At 57.2% G+C, this 23,370-nt stretch overlaps 2 protein-coding genes across 3 annotated transcripts; one reads left to right on the top strand and one right to left on the bottom strand.

The window, feature by feature from the left end:
- Positions 1–1,975: 1,975 nt before the first annotated feature.
- LOC144942468 (uncharacterized) lies at positions 1,976–7,523 on the top strand. Its single transcript, XM_078869334.1, has 4 exons — positions 1,976–2,180; positions 2,617–2,670; positions 6,702–6,823; positions 7,185–7,523. Exons 1-4 carry the CDS (start codon positions 2,138–2,140, stop codon positions 7,521–7,523), a joined length of 558 nt encoding a protein of 185 aa, XP_078725460.1. The 5' UTR covers positions 1,976–2,137.
- A 3,638-nt stretch (positions 7,524–11,161) lies between these two features.
- LOC144942551 (uncharacterized) lies at positions 11,162–22,398 on the bottom strand. Of its 2 annotated transcripts, none has more exons than XM_078869412.1 (5): positions 22,135–22,398; positions 21,511–21,703; positions 16,117–16,424; positions 13,058–13,171; positions 11,162–11,399 (listed from the first exon to the last, which is right to left on the bottom strand). In XM_078869412.1, the coding sequence occupies exons 1-5, from the start codon at positions 22,285–22,287 to the stop codon at positions 11,301–11,303; spliced, it is 867 nt and encodes a 288-aa protein (XP_078725538.1). In that variant the 5' UTR covers positions 22,288–22,398; the 3' UTR covers positions 11,162–11,300. The 2 variants fall into 2 exon arrangements, with proteins under 2 accessions (XP_078725538.1, XP_078725540.1); XM_078869414.1 differs by having other exon boundaries at positions 22,210–22,398.
- Positions 22,399–23,370: the final 972 nt, after the last annotated feature.

The following is a 23,370-nucleotide window of genomic DNA, read 5'->3' as shown; positions in this document are numbered from 1 at the left end:
GTGTCCTCCGGTTTCCTCCTTCCAGAGCTAAAGCCCCACACCCAGTGGAACTGGTATTGGGGCTAGGCCACATCCACAATGCCGATGACGTTCACTGAAAATCTCTCAACTGGGATCGCAAAGCAGCAGCATCACGCCGTAGTGGTGCGACAAGCCTGGCAGGACCCTCCTGAGCACGAGTCTTGAGACTCAAACTAAACAGACAGTGAGGACCCTGACCCACGGTGAGTCTCGGAGTGTCTCGCCGTCTGTGTGTGTCCATGCCCTGTACAAGTGAAAGTGGCTCTGTCGCTTGATTAAAAGTGTGCCTCTATATATCTGCCTCTGAGTTTCCATAACTGCTCACAGATGTGAATTCCTGAACAGCAGGGTCGTGGGGGGAGGGGTGGGGGGTAATGTCAGCCACGTGCAGTACTCCCACCTCCTGTACCCCCCCCCAGACCCTTCCCCTCCTCCCCCCAAACCCCTCCCCTCCTCCCCCCAAACCCCTCCCCCCAGACCCCTCCCCTCCTCCCCTGAAGAGCAACGAGTCGAGATTCAGTTCGAAGTGATTGAGCCGTCCAGTTGCTTTGTGAGTTGGTGATTTGCAGGTACACCCACATCCACTCACACCCCCACACCCACTCACCCATTCACACCAGCCCATTTACCCCGGCCCCCCCACCCACTCACCCATTCACTTCCCACCCACTCACCCATTCACACCCCCACACTCAGCAGCCCACTCACCCCCCCCACCCACACCCATTCACACCCCCACACTCACCAGCTCACTTACCCCCCACCCACTCAACCATTCACTCCCCCACTCACCCCTCCACTCATCACCAAGTCAGCTACTCACCCATCCACGCCTTCACCTGTGTGTGTGTAGCAGTGCGAGGTTCTATGGCCGTGGTGTTCGTAGCCGCAGTCGCCCACAGGAGGAATCTCCGAGTCTCCTCCACTCGTGCACCTGGTGTCCTCGCTGATGAGCTGTGTGGAGTGGAAGCCGGTAGTGTGGTGGTGGTGGAGGGCTCGCTGATGAGATGTGTGGAGTGGAAGCCGGTAGTGTGGTGGTGGAGGGCTCGCTGATGAGCTGTGTGGAGTGGAAGCCAGTAGTGTGGTGGTGGTGGAGGGCTCGCTGATTAGTTGTGTGTAGTGGAAGCTCGAGGCGATGGACTTTTCTGCTTAAACAAATTGTCCTGCGGAGGGCGCTGGTAGGAACGTTGGGTTGCTCGGTCAATGGCCAGGGTCAACGGCGGCGTGGTGCATTCCGCAAATATGCCCGACTGTGAGGGCGGGCACAAGCCGGCGTGAGTAGGTTAAACGTTGCGTTTTATAAGGGCACCACGGGGTGACCAGCCCCTCCCCACCCAGCCCCACCCCTCCCACCCCCCACCCAGCTCCACCCTCCCCACCCAGCCCCTCCCCACCTTCCCCACCCAGCCCCTCCCCACCCAACCCCTCTCCACCCTCCCCACCCAGCCCATCCCCACCCTCCCCTCCCCACCCAGCCCATCCCGGCACGACGGACGGACGGACACAATAATCCCCTGTGGGCTGGTGTAACCAGGAGGTTCCTACCAGTTTAACTCTGTTTAGCTTTGGTGTCTGTGGGGAGCCGGGTCCCTCCAGCGAGTCCCACCCCTTGCCCAGGGCGAGGCGGAGGTAATGAGGAGGAGGTGATGAGGTGATGAGGAGGTGAGGAGGTGGTGATGAGGAGGCGATGATGATGAGGCGATGATGATGAGGCTGTGTGCTTGAGTCACCACATCGCTCCTCCACACAAACCAACCCCCTCCCCTCAACCTCCCCCCCCCCCCCGAGCGCAGAGCCCCCCCCCCACCCACATCCCACCAAACCCCTCCCCCCCGCACCAGAGCCCCTCCCCCCCTCCTCCTCCCCACCCGCCTTTGTTCTGCGTGCGGTGTGCGAGCCACAGAGAGGGGTCGCGTTTTGTGCGGTGAGTGAGTGAGAGGAGCGGTGGCGCAGCGGTTAGCGCTCCGCTACGAGTTCACTTCACCGCTGGGCATCCCGAGTGCTGGAGAGACAAAGGCGGTCGGGCGTGCTTCTGGCTGCATAGTGTTGTTGTTGCATCACTTTTGTGGTTGTTGTGGCAGGTTTGTGCCAGGCTAGGTTCACCACGACCGCCAATATGTGGCCAATCATCTTGCTGCTCCTGATGGTGGCAGCTCCAGGTAAGCCCCATGTGACTCGCTCACCCGTGACTCACCCACGACTCACCCACGACTCACCCGTGACTCACCCACGACTCACCCGTGACTCACCCACGACTCACCCACGACTCACTCACGACTCACCCACGACTCACCCACGACTCACTCACCCTTGACTCTTTAACCCGTGACTCACCCGTGACTCACCCACGACTCACCCACGACTCACCCACCACTCACTCACGACTCACCCGTGACTCACCCGTGACTCACTCACGACTCACCCATGACTCACCCACGACTCACTCACCCACGACTCACTCACCCTCGACTCTTTAACCAGTGACTCACTCACCTGTGACGCTCTCACTCACCCGTGTTCCACCCACCCACGACCCTCTTAACTCGCGCTCCCGTCACGTGACCGACTCACCCGTGGCTGCTGTCCATCGTGTAGATGGAGAAGCTGGGAGAATCAGCAAGAGAGCTGGAGATGAGGTTCAGCAAGAAGGTGACCTATTTACTCACCCACTCACTCACTCACCCACTCACTCATTCACTCACTCACCCACTCACTCACCCACTCACTCACGCACTCACCCACTCACTCACCCACTCACCCACTCACTTACTCACTCACCCACTCACTCATTCACTCACTCACCCACTCACCCACTCACTCACTCACCCACTCACTCATTCACTCACTCACCCACTCACTCACCCACTCACTCACGCACTCACCCACTCACTCACCCACTCACCCACTCACTTACTCACTCACCCACTCACTCATTCACTCACTCACCCACTCACTCACCCACTCACGCACTCACCCACTCACTCACCCACTCACCCACTCACTCACCCACTCATTCACTCACTCACCCACTCACTCACGCACTCACCCACTCACTCACCCACTCACTCACTTACTCACCCACTCACTTACTCACCCACTCACTCACTCACCCACTCACCCACTCATTCACTCACTCACCCACTCACTGACCCACTCACCCACTCACTCACCCACTCACTCACGCACTCACCCACTCACTCACCCACTCACTCACTTACTCACCCACTCACTTACTCACCCACTCACTCACTCACCCACTCACCCACTCATTCACTCACTCACCCACTCACTGACCCACTCACTCACTCACTCACCCACCCACTCACCCACACACTCACCCACTCACCCACCCACTCACCCACACACTCACCCACTCACCCACTCACTCACCCACTCACCCACTCACCCACCCACCCACTCACCCACCCACTCACTCACCCACTCACTCACTCACTCACCCATTCACCCACTCACTCACTCACTCACCCACTCACTCACCCACTCACTCACCCACCCACTCACCCACTCACTGGGTGGCCAACACCACGCCCGGTCTCACCAGTGGCGATGTTTACGCACCAGGTACTCATTTGAGGCTGAGTCGACCTAGGGGAGGGGCCCAGGACCGGTTCAGATAATCGTCACTGGTGTTGACCGTGAGCGGGAATCGAAATCGGGTCGCCAGGATCGTATCGCAGTGCACGAACTGCCACACCACCGCTCACTCACCCACTCGCACTGATTCATCCACACATCACTCCATCTCTTCTCCAGCCCGTGCTATGCCCGTTCAGCCCCCTCTATCCGGCCAAACAGAAGCTGTTTGGCCATGCGTTGGCTGGGTCATGTGGCCCACATGACCCAGCCAACGCAGCCTCGCCTGCCGGAGGAACTCTCCGATTGTGAGCTCTTCACACAACCGAGTCTCGTTAAGGCCATCGGCAGTGTCAGCCTGAATGTTTCATACCGGTGGAGATGTTCCTTCAGGGGAGTCCACGTTTTCGCAGTTATAGAGAAGGGAGGGCACAACTGTGGCTGACAAGACCTCGAGCGAGAGGCCAGGTAGCTTCCACACAGCGAGACGCAGCTGACGAAAAAGGTGATGCCACTCGACTGATTTTGGAGTGAGATCTCTGAGGCCAAACCCCGGGTACAGAGACTCCTCAACTCTCCCATGCGGGTCACTCTTGCAAATGAGACTTCTACCCACGTCTCTCCAGCTCTCAGCTGGTTCACACAGAATCTACTTGCCTATCAACACATTAACTCGCCTCCATCTCTACCCCCCCCCTCCTTCTACCCACCTCTCGTCTCTGTCTCATCACTCCCCCCCCCCTCCCTCCCCTTTCCACCTTCATTTCCCTCTCCTCTCCTTACCTCTTCCCCCTCTCGCCTCTCTCCCCTCTGTCTCATCTCTCTCAACCCCCCTCTCCACCATCACTCTGTCTCATCTCTCTCAACCATCACTCTGTCTCATTCCCTTTCCCTCCCTCACTCTCTCCCCCCTCACTCTCTCACCTCTCTCCACTCCTTCCCCCCCCCCCTCTCTCATCCTCTCCGTCTCATTCCTTTCCCCCCCTCACTCTCTCCCCCCTCACTCTCTCACCTCTCTCCACTCCTTCCCCCCCCCCTCTCTCATCCTCTCCGTCTCATTCCTTTCCCCCCCTCACTCTCTCCCCCCTCACTCTCTCACCTCTCTCCACTCCTTCCCCCCCCCCCCTCTCTCATCCTCTCCGTCTCATTCCTTTCCCCCCTCACTCTCTCACCTCTCTCTACTCCTTCCCCCCCCCCCCTCTCTCATCCTCTCCGTCTCATTCCTTTCCCCCCCTCACTCTCTCCCCCCTCACTCTCTCACCTCTCTCCACTCCTTCCCCCCCCCCTCTCTCATCCTCTCCGTCTCATTCCTTTCCCCCCCTCACTCTCTCCCCCCTCACTCTCTCACCTCTCTCCACTCCTTCCCCCCCCCCTCTCTCATCCTCTCCGTCTCATTCCTTTCCCCCCCTCACTCTCTCCCCCCTCACTCTCTCACCTCTCTCCACTCCATCCCCCCCCCCCTCTCTCATCCTCTCCGTCTCATTCCTTTCCCCCCCTCACTCTCTCCCCCCTCACTCTCTCACCTCTCTCCACTCCTTCCCCCCCCCCCTCTCTCATCCTCTCCGTCTCATTCCTTTCCCCCCCTCACTCTCTCCCCCCTCACTCTCTCACCTCTCTCCACTCCTTCCCCCCCCCCCTCTCTCATCCTCTCCGTCTCATTCCTTTCCCCCCCTCACTCTCTCCCCCCTCACTCTCTCACCTCTCTCCACTCCTTCCCCCCCCCCTCTCTCATCCTCTCCGTCTCATTCCTTTCCCCCCCTCACTCTCTCCCCCCTCACTCTCTCACCTCTCTCCACTCCTTCCCCCCCCCCTCTCTCATCCTCTCCGTCTCATTCCTTTCCCCCCCTCACTCTCTCCCCCCTCACTCTCTCACCTCTCTCCACTCCTTCCCCCCCCCCTCTCTCATCCTCTCCGTCTCATTCCTTTCCCCCCCTCACTCTCTCCCCCCTCACTCTCTCACCTCTCTCCACTCCTTCCCCCCCCCTCTCTCATCCTCTCCGTCTCATTCCTTTCCCCCACTCACTCTCTCCCCCCTCACTCTCTCACCTCTCTCCACTCCTTCCCCCCCTCTCTCATCCTCTCCGTCTCATTCCTTTCCCCCCCTCACTCTCTCCCCCCTCACTCTCTCACCTCTCTCCACTCCTTCCCCCCCCCCCTCTCTCATCCTCTCCGTCTCATTCCTTTCCCCCCCTCACTCTCTCCCCCCTCACTCTCTCACCTCTCTCCACTCCTTCCCCCCCCCCCTCTCTCATCCTCTCCGTCTCATTCCTTTCCCCCCCTCACTCTCTCCCCCCTCACTCTCTCACCTCTCTCCACTCCTTCCCCCCCCCCCCTCTCATCCTCTCCGTCTCATTCCTTTCCCCCCCTCACTCTCTCCCCCCTCACTCTCTCACCTCTCTCCACTCCTTCCCCCCCCCCTCTCTCATCCTCTCCGTCTCATTCCTTTCCCCCCCTCACTCTCTCCCCCCTCACTCTCTCACCTCTCTCCACTCCTTCCCCCCCCCCCTCTCTCATCCTCTCCGTCTCATTCCTTCCCCCCCCTCACTCTCTCCCCCCTCACTCTCTCACCTCTCTCCACTCCTTCCCCCCCCCTCTCTCATCCTCTCCGTCTCATTACTTTCCCCCCCTCACTCTCTCCCCCCTCACTCTTTCACCTCTCTCCACTCCTTCCCCCCCCCCCCCTCTCTCATCTTCTCCGTCTCATTCCTTTCCCCCTCTCACTCTCTCCCCCCTCACTCTCTCACCTCTCTCCACTCCTTCCCCCTCCCCTCTCTCATCCTCTCCGTCTCATTCCTTTCCCCCCCTCACTCTCTCCCCCCTCACTCTCTCACCTCTCTCCACTCCTTCCCCCCCCCCCTCTCTCATCCTCTCCGTCTCATTCCTTTCCCCCCCTCACTCTCTCCCCCCTCACTCTCTCACCTCTTTCCACTCCTTCCCCCCCCCTCTCTCATCATCTCCGTCTCATTCCTTTCCCCCCCTCACTCTCTCCCCCCTCACTCTCTCACCTCTCTCCACTCCTTCCCTCCCCCCTCTCTCATCCTCTCCGTCTCATTCCCTTTCCCTCCCTCTCCCCTCCCTCCCCGCAGTCTCCGTGGGCTCCCGGGCCGCCCACGCCTTCCTGCGGACCCGCCGCCAGGCCTGGGACCCCCAGGACCCCACGTTCTGGCGCCTGCACCAGCACTTCCTGCACCTGGGGCACTACGAGGCGGTGAGCGCCCCCCACTGCCGCGGGCCCTCTCGAATCACCACGTGGTCCCCCGTGATCCTATTGCCCCCGTTGACCCCCCTCAAGCACCCTCGTGGGCCCCCTTGATCCCTGTGGTCCCCATTGACCCACGTGGTCCCCCTCGACCCCGCAGTCCCCCTTGACCCGCCACGGTTCCCCTTGACCCCCGGCAACCCCCTTTGACCCCGTGGTCCCCCTTGACCCCGTAGTTCCCCTTGACCCCCGGCAACCCCCTTGACCCTCCGCAGTCCCCTGTGACCCCCGGCAACCCCCCTTGACCACCACGGCCCCCCTTGACCCCCCGCGGTCCCCCCTCGACCCCCCCCCTCCCCTCGGCGTGCAGGTGTTTGAGATGGACGCGGCGTTCTGGGCTCTGCACGCGCGCGACCCCGAGGCCTCTCGCCGCCACTACCTCGACCGGCCCGACCCCGTCCTCGACCGCGACCCCGAGGCCGACCGCGACCCCGAGCCTCCGGGTCGCGACGACCCCGACCCTGACCCCGGCGAGTCCGAGCACGACCCCGGCAACCGGGAACCGGGGTTCGAGTACCAGGGCAGGGGGGGCGCCCCCCAGCGGGGAGCCCGGCGCCACGAGGGGGAGGAGGACGAGGAGGAGGAGGAGGAGAGAGGTCACGGCAGGGCCCCCCAGCGGTTCCACCACGGGGACTACGGCGACTACTGAGCCCGGGGTCTCACCACAGGGGTCCCGGGGTCACACCACAGGGGTCCTGGGGTCACACCACAGGGGTCCCGGGGTCACACCACAGGGGTCCCGGGGTCACACCACAGGGGTCCCGGGGTCACACCACAGGGGTCCCGGGGTCACACCACAGGGGTCCCGGGGTCAACGCCAGTCACACCGAGGTCCTCCCAGCCCCCCTCTGCAGGATTCACTTTGAATCCACAAGCCCGCCCCCCCCCCCAATGCCTCCCGGAGTCTCTCATAGTCTCCAGGGCCCCCCCATCAGTGTGCACGGTTCCCAGCTTAACTTCTTAGGGCCCCCCCCCCCCCCCACATTTCATTCCCAGGAGGGGGTCCGCGATCGAACCCCCGAGATGACTCTGAAATCCCCTACCTTAGCTAGCGGAGTTCCGTTTCACCCCCACGAGAAGGGGGTCTTAATTCCCTTGCTCCCTCCCCCTTCTAATTTTTAGGGATCCCAGTTAGACCCCCCGCCCATCCCACCATACCCCAATGTTCACCCCCTTTATTCCCGGGGTTCCCTAAGTCGGCCGCTGGCTGACAGCAGCTATCAGTTGCAGGGACGGGAAGAATCCAAGCGGCGTGTGCGCTAGGCACGGGCAACAAGCTGCAAATTACACGCTGATCCAGTGCCGGATGAAGCGTGTGCGGGTCCTGTAGCATCTGTTATGAAGGGGCCCTAAATAAATAAATAAAACACGTAAATATTTAAAAAACACACGTTTTTATAATTGCATAGTAAAGTAATTGTATTTTTTCATTTGCTATACAGCCAGATAATAACGATAATATCGCTAACCTTAAACACCCAGTCGTTGATAAAAGTTGAAGGCGGTATAGTACTGTAGTAATAGAGCAAGTGCAGAATCACTGAATCGGAATTGGTAGCTTGAAAGCATTTAACGCGGGGGCCCTTGAAAGTGCGGGGCCCGTAGCTACACGTGTAGCTACTACACGTGTAGCTACTACACATGTAGCTACTACTACACGTGTAGCTACTACACGTGTAGCTACTACCACACATGTAGCTACTACTACACATGTAGCTACTACTACACATGTAGCTACTACACATGCAGCTACTACACATGCAGCTACTACACGTGCAGCTACTACACGTGCAGCTACTACACGTGCAGCTACTACACGTGCAGCTACTACACGTGTAGCTACTACACGTGCAGCTACTACACGTGCACTACTACACGTGCAGCTACTACACGTGCAGCTACTACACGTGTAGCTACTACACGTGCAGCTACTACACGTGCAGCTACTACACGTGCAGCTACTACACGTGCAACTACTACACGTGCAGCTACTACACGTGTAGCTACTACACGTGCAGCTACTACACGTGCAGCTACTACACGTGCAGCTACTACACGTGCAGCTACTACACGTGCAGCTACTACACGTGCAGCTACTACACGTGCAGCTACTACACGTGCAGCTACTACACGTGCAGCTACTACACGTGCAGCTACTACACGTGCGCTACTACACGTGCAGCTACTACACGTGCAACTACTACACGTGCAGCTACTACACGTGTAGCTACTACACGTGGAGCTACTACACGTGCAGCTACTACACGTGCAGCTACTACACGTGCAGCTACTACACGTGCAGCTACTACACGTGCAGCTACTACACGTGCAACTACTACACGTGCAGCTACTACACGTGCAGCTACTACACGTGCAGCTACTACACGTGCAACTACTACACGTGCAGCTACTACACGTGCAACTACTACACGTGCAGCTACTACACGTGCAGCTACTACACGTGCAGCTACTACACGTGCGGCTACTACACGTGCAGCTACTACACGTGCGGCTACTACACGTGCGGCTACTACACGTGCGGCTACTACACGTGCAACTACTACACGTGCAGCTACTACACGTGCAGCTACTACACGTGCGGCTACTACACGTGCAGCTACTACACGTGCGGCTACTACACGTGCGGCTACTACACGTGCGGCTACTACACGTGCAACTACTACACGTGTAGCTACTACACGTGCAGCTACTACACGTGCAACTACTACACGTGCAACTACTACACGTGTAGCTACTACACGTGCAGCTACTACACGTGCAACTACTACACGTGCAACTACTACACGTGTAGCTACTACTCTTTGGCTCTTTCGGTAAAGTCACGTAGGTAGAAAAATAATAGATCACGACGTTTCGATCGCAACGCACGCAATCGTCATCAGGTCGGACAACCACAGCAAGAAAAAACTGCTGAAGTAGGTGTGGTTGTCCCACGTGATGACGATTGCTTGCGTTGCGATCGAAACGTCGTGATCTATAACACCGGTCAACACACTTTTTCTGGCACAAGCTATTCCAACGGGTTTAATGTAATTTTGGGGTGCTGATTCCAAATCTGGCATCAGTTTTTGTCTATCACATCAGGTTTTTGAGATATCAAATATTGCATTTTCAATAAAAACTGCAGAAGAAAAATATTAAATAAATGTGGATATCTACATAAAATGATATTATAAACACACTATCCTAAAAATGCAGCACCATATTTTAACACTAAAGCAGTCCCTGACTCGCAACAACTTGCAAATCATAAGTCACAGGGTTAATTTCGGGTAAAATCAATAAAAATGGGGTATGCCGATAGCATAAAAATGAGATGTGACAGAGCAAATCTGAGTTCAGATTTGGAATCAGCACCCTGAAATTAGTCTAAAACAGCTGCAAAAGTCCAGGCCAGAAAAAATGTTTTTTTTGGTTGACCAGTGTAATTATTTCTACCCACGTGACTTTACCGAAAGAACCAAAGACTATGGATTCCTGCAGTCACGAAAGCTTCAAATCAAGATTCACATGTAGCTACTCTTGCTACGAGGATAATCCGGCACTGCGCTGATCAGCCGTAGCCTACACGTCGGTTGCATGGAATCTAAATCACGTGTAGATGTGCACGTGACCCAAGGCAGGGACAATTCTCCGCCGGGCAGCTGCCACTGTTGGCGGTGATGCAGAGGTCGCCGATTCGGTTCCATCTCCCGGCGCGGCAGCTGAAGCGATGGGAGGGCTGGGAGGGTGCTCAAGAGCCCCCCACCCCCACCACTCACTTCCCCTCCACCGCAGTGAAGTCGAGGATGGGCAGGGTTCGTCGTCGTTGTGTGGTGGTGGTGGTGGCGGTGGTGGCGGTGGTGGTGGCGGCGGTGGCGGTGGTGGTGGCGGTGATGGCGGTGGTGGCGGCGGTGGTGGTGGTGGCGGTGGCGGTGGTGGTGGTGGTGGCGGTGGTGGCGGTGGTGGGGTAAAGTTGTGGGCGACTTTCCAAGCGTCCTCTTTCACGACGTCCTGGCCGGCCTCTGATGGAGGCCCCTTCCGCTAGCGGTGGCGCGTGCGAGCACTTGCAGGCCTGCGCCTGTGCCTCTGGATTCGGGGCCCAGCTTCTCTCTGCAGGGCTCCCCCCCACCCCCCTGAATTCCGTGGGGGGAAGGGGGGGGTGATGTTGACCCTGTCTGTGACCTGTGACCCCGTGACCCCGTGACCCAACTCACTGTGGAATAAATCAATATATAGAGGCAATGTCTGACGGAGACTCCCGGAGTTTATTGTGAGACCATCACCACCATCACCATCACAACCATCACCACCATCACCACCATCATCACCACCACCACCATCACCACCATCATCACCACCACCACCACCACCGTCACCGTCCCTGCCTCCTGTTCTTGACCGTGTGGCGCTGGAGGGGCGGGGCCTACTCCGGGTAGAGGAGAATCCCCGAGAACATGGAGTCGTTGTTGTTGTCAGCGTAGATTCCTCCGTTCTCCGCTCCGCCAAACACCTCGAGCCACACCTACACACCACCGCCACCATCACCATCACCGCCACCATCACCGCCACCATCACCACCGCCATCACCGTCACCACCACCATCATCACCGCCACCACCGTCACCACCACCACCACCACCTCCATCATCACCGCCACCGTCACCGTCACCGCCACCATCACCACCATCATCACCGTCATCACCACCACCATCACCACCACCATCAACCACCACCGCCACCACCATCAACCACCACCAGCATCACCACCGCCATCACCGCCATCACCGCTACCACCATCAACCACCATCACCGTCACTGCTACTTTCACCGCCACCATCAATCACTTGCCTCGACAACATTAACATCACTACCATCATCACGAACACCAACCTCAACTGACATCATAATCATGATTCATGAACATCATCATCATCATTCCCTCCCTCTACCTCCATCAGCCTTCCCCATCACTCATCACCATCATGATCCCACCATCATTCACGCCCCCCATCACTCATCATGCTCCCTCCATCACCCATCATCATCCAGCCATCACCCCCCCACCCCCATCACTCATCATGCTCCCCCCATCACCCATCTCCCATCACCCCCCCACCCCCATCACTCATCATGCTCCCCCCATCACCCATCTCCCATCACCCCCCCCACCCCCATCACTCATCGTGCTCCCCCCATCACCCATCACCCATCACCCCCCCACCCCCATCACTCATCATGCTCCCCCCATCACCCATCTCCCATCACCCCCCCCACCCCCATCACTCATCGTGCTCCCCCCATCACCCATCACCCCCCCACCCCCATCACTCATCATTCTCCCCCCATCACCCATCTCCCATCACCCCCCCACCCCCATCACTCATCATGCTCCCTCCATCACCCATCTCCCATCACCCCCCCCCATCACTCATCGTGCTCCCTCCATCACCCATCACCCCCCCCATCACTGATCGTGCTCCCCCCATCACCCATCACCCCCCCCCCCATCACTCATCGTGCTCCCTCCATCACCCATCACCCCCCCCCCATCACTCATCGTGCTCCCTCCATCACCCATCACCCCCCCCCCCCCATCACTCATCGTGCTCCCCCCATCACCCATCACCCCCCCCCCCCCATCACTCATCGTGCTCCCTCCATCACCTCCCCCCATCACTCATCATGCCCCCTCCATCACCCCCCCACCCCCATCACTCATCGTGCTCCCTCCATCACCCATCACTCATGGCCCATCGCCCCCCCCATCACCCCCCCATCACCCCCCCATCACCCCCCCATCACCCCCCCCCATCACCCCCCCCATCACCCCCCCATCACCCCCCCCCCATCACCCCCCCCATCACCCCCCCCCCCATCACCCCCCATCACCCCCCCCCATCACCCCCCCCATCACCCCCCCATCACCCCCCCCCCATCACCCCCCCCCATCACTCATCGTGCTCCCTCCATCACCCATCACCCCCCCCCATCACTGATCGTGCTCCCCCCATCACCCATCACCCCCCCCCCCCATCACTCATCGTGCTCCCTCCATCACCCATCACCCCCCCCCCATCACTCATCGTGCTCCCCCCATCACCCATCACCCCCCCCCCCATCACTCATCGTGCTCCCTCCATCACCCATCACCCCCCCCCCCATCACCCCCCCCCCCCATCACCTGGTCCCCGGCGCGCAGCGGGAGCAGTGCGGTGGCGGCTGCCTGGTCCACGTCCCCCGGCTGGAACTGGTCGTAGGTGAAGATCATCCCGCGGCCATTCTGGTAGAGACCCACCTGGGGGAGGGCACGGGGAGGCAGAGTACACACACAGAGTACACAGAGTACACACAGAGAGTACACGGAGAGTACACGGGGAGTACACAGAGTACACACACAGAGTACACAGAGAGCACACAGAGAGTACACAGAGTACACACAGAGTACACACAGAGAGTACACACAGAGTACACACAGAGAGTACACGGAGAGTACACGGGGAGTACACAGAGTACACAGAGAGTACACAGAGAGTACACAGAGTACACACAGAGTACACACAGAGAGTACACACAGAGTACACACACAGAGTACACACACAGAGTACACAGAGAGCACACAGAGAGTACACAGAGTACACACAGAGTACACACAGAGAGTACACACAGAGTACACACAGAGAGTACACGGAGAGTACACGGGGAGTACACAGAGTACACACACAGAGTACACAGAGAGTACACAGAGAGTACACAGAAAGTACACACAGAGTACACAGAGAGTACACAGAGTACACACAGAGAGTACACACAGAGTACAGAGAGCACACAGAGAGTACACAGAGAGTACACACAGAGTACACAGAGAGTACACACAGAGAGCACACAGAGAGCACACAGAGAGTACACACAGAGTACACAGAGAGTACACACAGAGAGTACACAGAGAGCACACAGAGAGCACACAGAGAGTACACAGAGAGCACACAGAGAGCACACAGAGAGTACACAGAGAGCACACAGAGAGTACACAGAGAGTACACAGAGAGTACACAGAGAGCACACAGAGAGTACACAGAGAGCACACAGAGAGTGCACAGAGAGTACACAGAGAGCACACAGAGAGTACACAGAGAGCACACAGAGAGCACACAGAGAGTACACAGAGAGCACACAGAGAGTACACAGAGAGCACACAGAGAGCACACAGAGAGTGCACAGAGAGTACACAGAGAGTACACAGAGAGTACACAGAGAGCACACAGAGAGTACACAGAGAGTACACAGAGAGCACACAGAGAGTACACAGAGAGCACACAGAGAGCACACAGAGAGTACACAGAGAGCACACAGAGAGTACACAGAGAGTACACAGAGAGCACACAGAGAGTACACAGAGAGCACACAGAGAGCACACAGAGAGCACACAGAGAGTACACAGAGAGCACACAGAGAGTACACAGAGAGCACACAGAGAGCACACAGAGAGCACACAGAGAGCACACAGAGAGTACACAGAGAGCACACAGAGAGCACACAGAGAGTACACAGAGAGCACACAGAGAGTACACAGAGAGCACACAGAGAGCACACAGAGAGTACACAGAGAGCACACAGAGAGTACACAGAGAGCACACAGAGAGTACACAGAGAGTACACAGAGAGCACACAGAGAGCACACAGAGAGTGCACAGAGAGTACACAGAGAGCACACAGAGAGTACACAGAGAGCACACAGAGAGCACACAGAGAGTACACAGAGAGCACACAGAGAGTACACAGAGAGCACACAGAGAGCACACAGAGAGTGCACAGAGAGTACACAGAGAGTACACAGAGAGCACACAGAGAGCACACAGAGAGCACACAGAGAGCACACAGAGAGTACACAGAGAGCACACAGAGAGCACACAGAGAGCACACATAGAGTACACAGAGAGCACACAGAGAGCACACAGAGAGTACACAGAGAGTACACAGAGAGCACACAGAGAGCACACAGAGAGCACACAGAGAGCACACAGAGAGCACACAGAGAGTACACAGAGAGCACACAGAGAGCACACAGAGAGCACACAGAGAGCACACAGAGAGTACACAGAGAGCACACAGAGAGTACACAGAGAGTACACAGAGAGCACACAGAGAGTACACAGAGAGCACACAGAGAGCACACAGAGAGTACACAGAGAGCACACAGAGAGCACACAGAGAGTACACAGAGAGTACACAGAGAGCACACAGAGAGCACACAGAGAGCACACAGAGAGTACACAGAGAGCACACAGAGAGTACACAGAGAGCACACAGAGAGCACACAGAGAGCACACAGAGAGTACACAGAGAGTACACAGAGAGCACACAGAGAGCACACAGAGAGCACACAGAGAGCACACAGAGAGTACACAGAGAGCACACAGAGAGTACACAGAGAGCACACAGAGAGCACACAGAGAGTACACAGAGAGCACACAGAGAGTACACAGAGAGCACACAGAGAGCACACAGAGAGTACACAGAGAGCACACAGAGAGCACACAGAGAGTACACAGAGAGCACACAGAGAGTACACAGAGAGCACACAGAGAGCACACAGAGAGTACACAGAGAGCACACAGAGAGTACACAGAGAGTACACAGAGAGTACACAGAGAGTGCACAGAGTACACACAGAGAGTACACAGAGAGCACACAGAGAGCACACAGAGAGTACACAGAGAGTGGTGAGTGTGGTGAGTGTTGAGTGTGGTGAGTGTGGTGAGGTGTGAGTGTGGTGAGTGTGGTGAGAGTGGTGAGTGTTGACTACCTTCACGTGGCTGGTGTACACGGTGAGTGTGAGTGTGGTGAGTGTGGTGAGTGTGGTGAGTGTGGTGATGTGCGTGGTGAGTGTGGTGAGTGTGGTGAGAGTGGTGAGTGTTGACTACCTTCACGTGGCTGGTGTACACAGTGAGTGTGAGTGTGGTGAGTGCGGTGAGTGTGGTGAGTGTGGTGATGTGCGTGGTGAGTGTGGTGAGTGTGGTGAGTGTTGAGTGTTGACTACCTTCACGTGGCTGGTGTACACGGTGAGAGTGAGTGTGGTGAGTGTGGTGCGTGGTGAGTGTTGACTACCTTCACGTGGCTGGTGTACACGGTGAGGTGTGAGTGTGGTTAGGTGTTAGTGTAGTGAGTGTGCTGAGTGTGTGGTGAGTGTGGTGAGTGTGGTGAGTGTGGTGATGTGTGTGGTGAGTGTTAAAAGGTGACTACCTTCACGTGGCTGGTGTACACGGTGAGCTGGTACGAGAAGAGGTAGAGTCCGGGGCTCACGCACGTGAACTTGCCGCTCTCCGGGTCGAAGTGTGGGGGGCTGTTGTACAGCACCTTGGTGAAGGAGATGGGGGTCCCGGGAAGGGGGGCCCGCGCCCCCAGACCCGCAGAGAACGCCGAGCGCGGGGGGGGGCCGGGGGTCAGCAGGGAGGAGGAGCTCTGGGGGTGCCCAGGGTAGCCCCGGGCGGACACGCCGGGGTTGCCAGAGGATCCCGGGGGGCCCGGGGGGCCGGCGGGACCCTGCACCCCTGCGGGGGGGGGGGGGGGGGAGAGACACAGGGGGTTGTACGGTGTTAGGGGTCGTGTACCGTGTGCGACGGGGTGCGTGGGGAGCGGTAGTAGTAGCGGTGAGCACGAACGTTCACTGTGGAGGAGAGGCTGCCGCTCCTCTGTCGGGAGCTGGACCGGTACCGCCTGGATCTTTGCGGTATTCAGGAGGTCCGTTGGACTGGCTATGGCTCCTGTCACCATGAGGGGTGGACAGTCCTCCACTCGGGGCAGGAGACTGTCAAACAACAGGGAGTGGCTCTTCTTCTAAACAAAAGATGAAGGGGGCATGGCAGCGTGGCGGTGAGGTGTTGGAATTTGTAAGCCCCAGACTACTGTGGGCTCGCCTCCCCATCAACCATGGGCGAGGAGTAGTGATGGTGGTTGCTTAAGCTCCCACCGATGATGAACATCAGTGGAGGGATGCAGGCAAGGCCGATTAGTCAGATGCCTTCAATGACCTACTGTCACAGGTGATACATTAAAGTGGCCTCCCGGGATAGCGTTATCCTGTTGTGTGACTTTAATGCCCGAGTGGGTCACGATGCTGGCACCTGGGTTGGAGTGATTGGAAGGATTGGGCCAGATCAGCTCAATAACAACGGTAGGAGGCTGATAGACTTGTGTGCAGCCCATGGGCTTGTAACCACCAACACGCTCTTCCGGCATCGGCGCATGGTGTGTGGGTGGTTTGAATCGGACCCCATTCAAACCTTCAGTGGCCTGGTCTCAGCTAGCTGATGACAGTTGCAAGCGAAAACTTCATCACCGCTTGCAGCTGGGGTTGGCATCGCCCCCTCCCCTTCTCCTGATACCGAGGGGAAATGGGCAAGGTTTAGGTCTGTGGCTCATGCAGCTGCAATGGCTGCTTTGGGTACACGGTCCAGACCTTCCCAGAGACTCTGGCTAATGGAGGAGGTGTTCTGGCTGGTTGAGAAAAAGCAACAGGCCCACTCCCACCATCTCCAGCATCCCACGCCAGAGAATGAGGAGGCTTACCGCAGCCTTCGCTTGGAGATTTGAAGAGCCATGCAGTGCTGCAAAGATGAGTGGTGGTCGCGGGTTGCTGAGGATATGGAGTCTGCCTCAGTAGCCGGCGATCACAAATCACTCTTTAACTCTATCAAAAAAGTAACTTGCAGGTGCCACACCGATCACCAACCTTAGGGGAAGAAAGGTGTTATAATGTCCGACCCCAGAAACAGGTTTGCAGATTTGTTTAGCATTTCTGTCAGGTTCTAGGGGAGGGGAAATTCCTCAGCCTGGAAAACATCATGGGGCAAAGTGGGGATGACCCTGCTGAGGCTGTGGTACCTCAAACATTGGAAGTAGTCACCCCCTGTGAGTGACTGGCTGAAGTGCCATCTGTTGAGGAAGTACAGAAGGTGATCCAGAGTCTGAGATCAGGAAAAGTGCTGGCGTTTGTGTGCAGACTGCCCTATATGACATCATAATAACTGTCTGGACCACTGGACAGTTTCTGCAGGATTGGAAGGATGCCCTGGTGGTCCCCATCTTTCAGAAGGGGGACCACACAGACTGTAACAACTTCAGGGGCATCTCCCTCCTCAGTGTGCCAAGATAGGGTCCGGCAAAGATTATTCAACATCGCCTTGCCAGGCACACTGAGAATATATATTCTTGGTTCTTTCAGTAAAGTCACGTGGATAGAAAATAAAAAATAAAAATAAAATAAAAATAATCAATTGTGCTTTCAGAATCTCTGACTCTCTGCTCACAATCATTAAGGACCTTCACGATGGTGGCCATGCCCGGGTAAAGTTACGTGGCCAGGAGTCGGAGCCATTCCCTGTTCACCTTTGGGGTGCGACAGGGATTTCCTATGGCTCCCACATTATTTCACATCTTTCGACCACGTAGTTCGATAAGCCTTCCATGGCTGTACCGGAGGAATCTCCATCTGGTACAGATACAATGGGGGGCTGACCGGTGCCCGGGTACGGTCGAGGGATGGCTCCCTATTGGTCAATCATGTTACGTATGCTGATGATCTGGTGGGTGCTACTCACTCAGAGGAGGAAGGAGTTGGAGGCGCTGCTGTTCGACCAGGAGCTTGTTACTAGGAGGTGGGGCCTTACCATTAGCCCCACCAAAACTAAGCAACTGCCTCGGTATTTTGTGCCATCAAACACTCCACCCCCTCAGCTCACCATTGGTGATGGGGCAGTTGTGGAGAAATTTGAGAGTTTTCCATAACTGGGCAGTGTGCGTATGACCACTCCCGGTTTGATAGCAGAGGTTTCACTCCGAATCAGTCGAGCGGCATTATCTTTTAATCGGCTGTGTAACACGCTGGATGGAAGCTAACTGGTCTGTCGCTCCACACGAAGCTTCGGGTCTTCTCAGCCACGGTCATGCCCTCCCTTCTCTGTGCTTGCGAAACGTGGATCCCCCTAATGGGACATCTTCGCAGGTTAGAAACATTCAGGCTGCCCTGTCTGCGATCCATCCTGGGTTTAACCAGGCCGGATTGTGTGAGGAGGTCACAAATCCTCGAAAAATCGGTGAGCTCCTCCGGCAGGCAAGGCTGCGTTGGCTGGGTCACGTAGCCTGCATGTCCAGACAACGCATGCCTTAACAGCTTTTGTTCAGCCGGATAGATGGGGCTAAATGAGAGCGGCACGGGCTAGAGAAGAGATGGAGTGATGTGGTAGAGGAGGATGTGAAGCTGAGTGGACTTGCCGATGACTGGTACCAGCGGTGTCAAAATCGGCCTCTGTGGAGGAGGCTCGTGAAGGATGCTACTGGGTAGTTGGAGGCAGTCGCCCTTCAGCAACAACGGAGGGCAGAGGAGCGACGCTCACAACAACGAGCGGAGCGCCGGGTGGCTAAAACACAGCAGATTGGCACAGTAGGGGCACAGGTGGTGCATCGGCCAGTCATCTCAATCAGTCAACCCATGGCACCTGCTGGGTCTGTCCCGTGACCTCCTGCCAGCGGGCGTTCGACACTGCACGTGGTCTTAAAGTGCACATAGCCTGGCACAAGCGCCGTGGTGACGTCACCGCAACTTAGTGGCAAATGGCAGTTGTTGTGCGTGACGAGGTGTGTGTGATTGTGTGTGACGAGGTAGTGTGTGTGATGAGGTGTGTGTGTGTGATGAGGTGTGTGACGAGGTGTGTGTGACTGGGTGTGTGTGTGACGAGGTGTGTGTGTGTGACGAGGTGTGTGTGTGACGAGGTGTGTGTGATTGTGTGTGACGAGGTAGTGTGTGTGTGTGACTGTGTGTGTGTGACTGTGTGTGTGACTGGGTGTGTGTGTGTGACTGTGTGTGACTGTGTGTGACTGTGTGTGTGTGTGACTGTGTGTGTGTGTGACTGTGTGTGTGTGACTGTGTGACTGTGACTGTGTGACTGTATGTGTGTGACTGTGTGTGTGTGACTGTGTGTGTGACTGCGTGTGTGTGACTGTGTGTGTGTGACTGTCTGTGTGTGTGTGACTGTGTGTGTGTGTGTGTGACTGTGTGTGTGTGACTGTGTGTGTGTGTGACTGTGTGTGTGTGTGTGTGACTGTGTGTGTGTGTGACTGTGTGTGTGACTGTGTGTGACTGTGTGTGTGTGTGACTGTGTGTGTGTGACTGTGTGTGTGACTGTGTGTGTGTGTGACTGTGTGTGTGTGTGTGACTGTGTGTGTGTGACTGTGTGTGTGTGACTGTGTGTGTGACTGTGTGTGTGTGTGGTGTGTGTGGTGTGTGTGGTGTGTGTGTGTCTGGAGTGTGTGTGTGTCTGGAGTGTGTGTGTGTGGTGTGTGGTGTGTGTGGTGTGTGTGGTGTGTGTGTGGTGTGTGGGGTGTGTGTGACTGTGTGTGTGTGACTGTGTGTGTGTGACGAGGTAGTGTGTGTGACTGTGTGTGTGTGACTGTGTGTGTGTGTGACTGTGTGTGTGTGACTGTGTTTGTGTGTGTGACTGTGTGTGTGTGTGACTGTGTGTGTGTGACTGTGTGTGTGTGTGACTGTGTGTGTGTGTGACTGTGTGTGTGTGACTGTGTGTGTGTGTGACTGTGTGTGTGTGTGACTGTGTGTGTGTGTGTGACTGTGTGTGTGTGACTGTGTGTGTGTGACTGTGTGTGTGTGTGACTGTGTGTGTGTGTGACTGTGTGTGTGTGTGACTGTGTTTGTGTGTGTGACTGTGTGTGTGTGAGGAGCTCACAAGTCCTTGAAAGATCTGGGCAAAGTCCCATCGGTGAGCTCCTCCGGCAGGCAAGGCTGCGTTGGCTGGGTCATGTAGCCCGCATGCCCAGCCACCGCATGCCTAAACAGCTTCTGTTCGGCCGGATCGAGGGGGCTAAACGGGCGCGGCACGGGCTAGAGAAGAGATGGAGTGATGTGGTACAGGAGGACGTGGAGCTGAGTGGACTTGCCGATGACTGGTACCAGCGGTGTCAAGATCGGCCTCAGTGGAGGAGGCTCGTGAAGGACGCTACTGGGCAGTTGGAGGCAGTCGCCCTCCAACAACAACGGAGGGCGGAGGAGCGACGCTCACAACAACGAGCGGACCGCCGGGTGGCTAAAGCACAGCAAGTTGGCACAGTAGGGGGCACAGGTGGTGCATCAGCCAGTCATCTCAGTCATCTCGGTCATCTCGGTCAGTCGACCCGTGGCACCTGGGTCTGCCCCGTGACCTCCTGCCAGCGGGCGTTCGACACTTCACGTGGCCTCAGGGTGCACTAGGCCTGGCACAAGCGTCGTGGTGACGTCACCGCCACTTAGTGGCGAATGGCGGTTGTTGTTGTGTGTGACTGTGTGTGTGTGACTGTGTGTGTGTGACTGTGTGTGTGTGACTGTGTGTGTGTGTGACTGTGTGTGTGTGACTGTGTGTGTGTGTGACTGTGTGTGTGTGTGACTGTGTGTGTGTGTGTGACTGTGTTTGTGTGTGTGACTGTGTGTGTGTGACTGTGTGTGTGTGTGTGTGACTGTGTGTGTGTGACTGTGTGTGTGTGTGACTGTGTGTGTGTGACTGTGTGTGTGTGTGACTGTGTGTGTGTGACTGTGTGTGTGTGACTGTGTGTGTGTGTGACTGTGTGTGTGTGTGACTGTGTGTGTGTTACCGGGCTCCCCTCGCTCCCCCGTCTGGCCGTCTCTCCCGTCCCTCCCGTCTCGCCCCGCGACTCCGTTGTGCCCCGGGACCCCCGGCACCCCCGGGACCCCCAGGCACGGGTAGTGGGGGGCCCCGTGCCCCTCCTTGGCGGGGGGCCCGTCCCCTACAGCGGGGGGGTCGACGGGGGGAGAGACATCCGAGACCTGGGGAGAGGGGGGGACCTAAGCAACAACTAAGCAACCACCACACAACCACCACACAACCACTTTACAACTACCAACATGCCTAGTATCACCACCAGTACCACCACCACCGCATTCATCACCACGACCACCAGCACAACCACCACCACCATGGCCTCTATCAACACCACCACCACCACAACCACCACCATCACCACCACCACCACCATCACCACGACCACCAGCACAACCACCACCATGGCCTCTATCACCACCACCACCACCACCACCACAATCACCTCTACCAAAAGCACCACCATCATCATCGCCACCCCCACAACCGCCATCACCACCACCACCACCACAACCGGCCACAACCACCACCAATCGCCGTCACCAACACCGCCCATGACGCACACATCTCGACGATTCGAGCCCATCTCATCTCGCACCTCCTCCGCCTCGTGTTGCACCTCCGCCTCGGGCTGCACCTCTACGGGCGTGACCTCCTCGGTTCCCTCACTAACCTCATCCTGACCCCGGGTCACCGGGGTCAGAGAGGTCAACAGGAGCAGGAGCAGACCCAGCAGCCCTCGAGGAGACATCTCCAGGGGATCAGAGACGCTGAGAGCAGAAGCGAGAGACACACGCGGAGAGACACCGGGAGAAGAGGAGACGCGGGGATGAGAGACACGGGGGGAGTGACGGAGATCTTGGCGGGACCGGACAGAGTGCGCTTAGACGAGGTTAAATATGGGGGGGGGGGGGGGCTGTGGGGTGGGGGGGCTCGAGGTTAAATATAGAGGGGGGCCGCTTCAGTCGAGCAGGAACGCGGTAACGCGACTCGCGGCTATTTCAGACGCAGGGACAGGGAATCTCGTGGGACAGGGAGAGTGTGAGTGTGTGTGTGGGGTGTGTGTGTGGTGTGTGTGTGTGGGGTGTGTGTGTGGGGTGTGTGGTGTATGTGTGTGTGGTGTATGTGTGTGTGGTGTGTGTGGGGTGTGTGTGTGGGGTGTGTGTGTGTAGTGTGTGTAGTGTGTGTGTGTGTGTGGGGTGTGTGTGTGGGGTGTGTGTGTGTAGTGTGTGTAGTGTGTGTGTGTGTGGGGTGTGTGTGTAGTGTGTGTGTAGTGTGTGTAGTGTGTGTGTGTGTGTGGGGTGTGTGTGTGTGTGGGGTGTGTGTGTGTGTGGAGTGTGTGTGTGGTGTGTGTGGTGTGTGTGTGGTGTGTGTGTGTGGGGTGTGTGTGTGGTGTGTGTGTGTGTGTGGAGTGTGTGGTGTGTGTGGAGTGTGTGGGGTGTGTGTGTGGGGTGTGTGTGTGTGGGGTGTGTGTGTGTGGGGTGTGTGGTGTGTGTGTGTGGGGTGTGTGTGTGTGGGGTGTGTGGTGTGTGTGTGTGTGGAGTGTGTGGGGTGTGTGTGTGGGGTGTGTGGGGTGTGTGGGTGTGTGGGGTGTGTGTGTGGGGTGTGTGTGTGGAGTGTGTGTGTGTGTGGTGTGTGTGTGTGTGGGGTGTGTGTGTGTGTGGGGTGTGTGTGTGTGTGGGGTGTGTGTGTGTGGGGTGTGGAGTGTGGGGTGTGTGTGTGTGTGGGGTGTGTGTGTGTGTGGTGTGTGTGTGTGGGGGGTGTGTGTGTGTGTGGGGTGTGTGTGTGGAGTGTGTGTGTGTGGTGTGTGTGTGTGGGGTGTGTGTGTGGGGTG

The sequence above is a fragment of the Lampetra fluviatilis genome, chromosome 27 (genome assembly GCF_964198595.1).
Source record: "Lampetra fluviatilis chromosome 27, kcLamFluv1.1, whole genome shotgun sequence".
Taxonomy (NCBI): Eukaryota; Metazoa; Chordata; class Hyperoartia; order Petromyzontiformes; family Petromyzontidae; genus Lampetra; species Lampetra fluviatilis.
Note: the sequence above shows the minus strand (reverse complement) of the source record. Positions and strands in the feature narration are given on the sequence as shown.

Coding starts and splice junctions, on each gene's coding strand:
- LOC144942468 (XM_078869334.1), top strand. CDS start 2,138: ATGTGGCCAATCATCTTGCTGCTCCTGATGGTGGCAGCTCCAG. Junction 2,181..2,616: donor CCTGATGGTGGCAGCTCCAG/GTAAGCCCCATG, acceptor TCCATCGTGTAG/ATGGAGAAGCTGGGAGAATC. Junction 2,671..6,701: donor AGATGAGGTTCAGCAAGAAG/GTGACCTATTTA, acceptor CCCTCCCCGCAG/TCTCCGTGGGCTCCCGGGCC.
- LOC144942551 (XM_078869412.1), bottom strand. CDS start 22,287: ATGTCTCCTCGAGGGCTGCTGGGTCTGCTCCTGCTCCTGTTGACCTCT. Junction 21,704..22,134: donor TGCAACACGAGGCGGAGGAG/GTGCGAGATGAG, acceptor CCCTCTCCCCAG/GTCTCGGATGTCTCTCCCCC. Junction 13,172..16,116: donor TGTACACCAGCCACGTGAAG/GTAGTCACCTTT, acceptor GCCCTCCCCCAG/GTGGGTCTCTACCAGAATGG.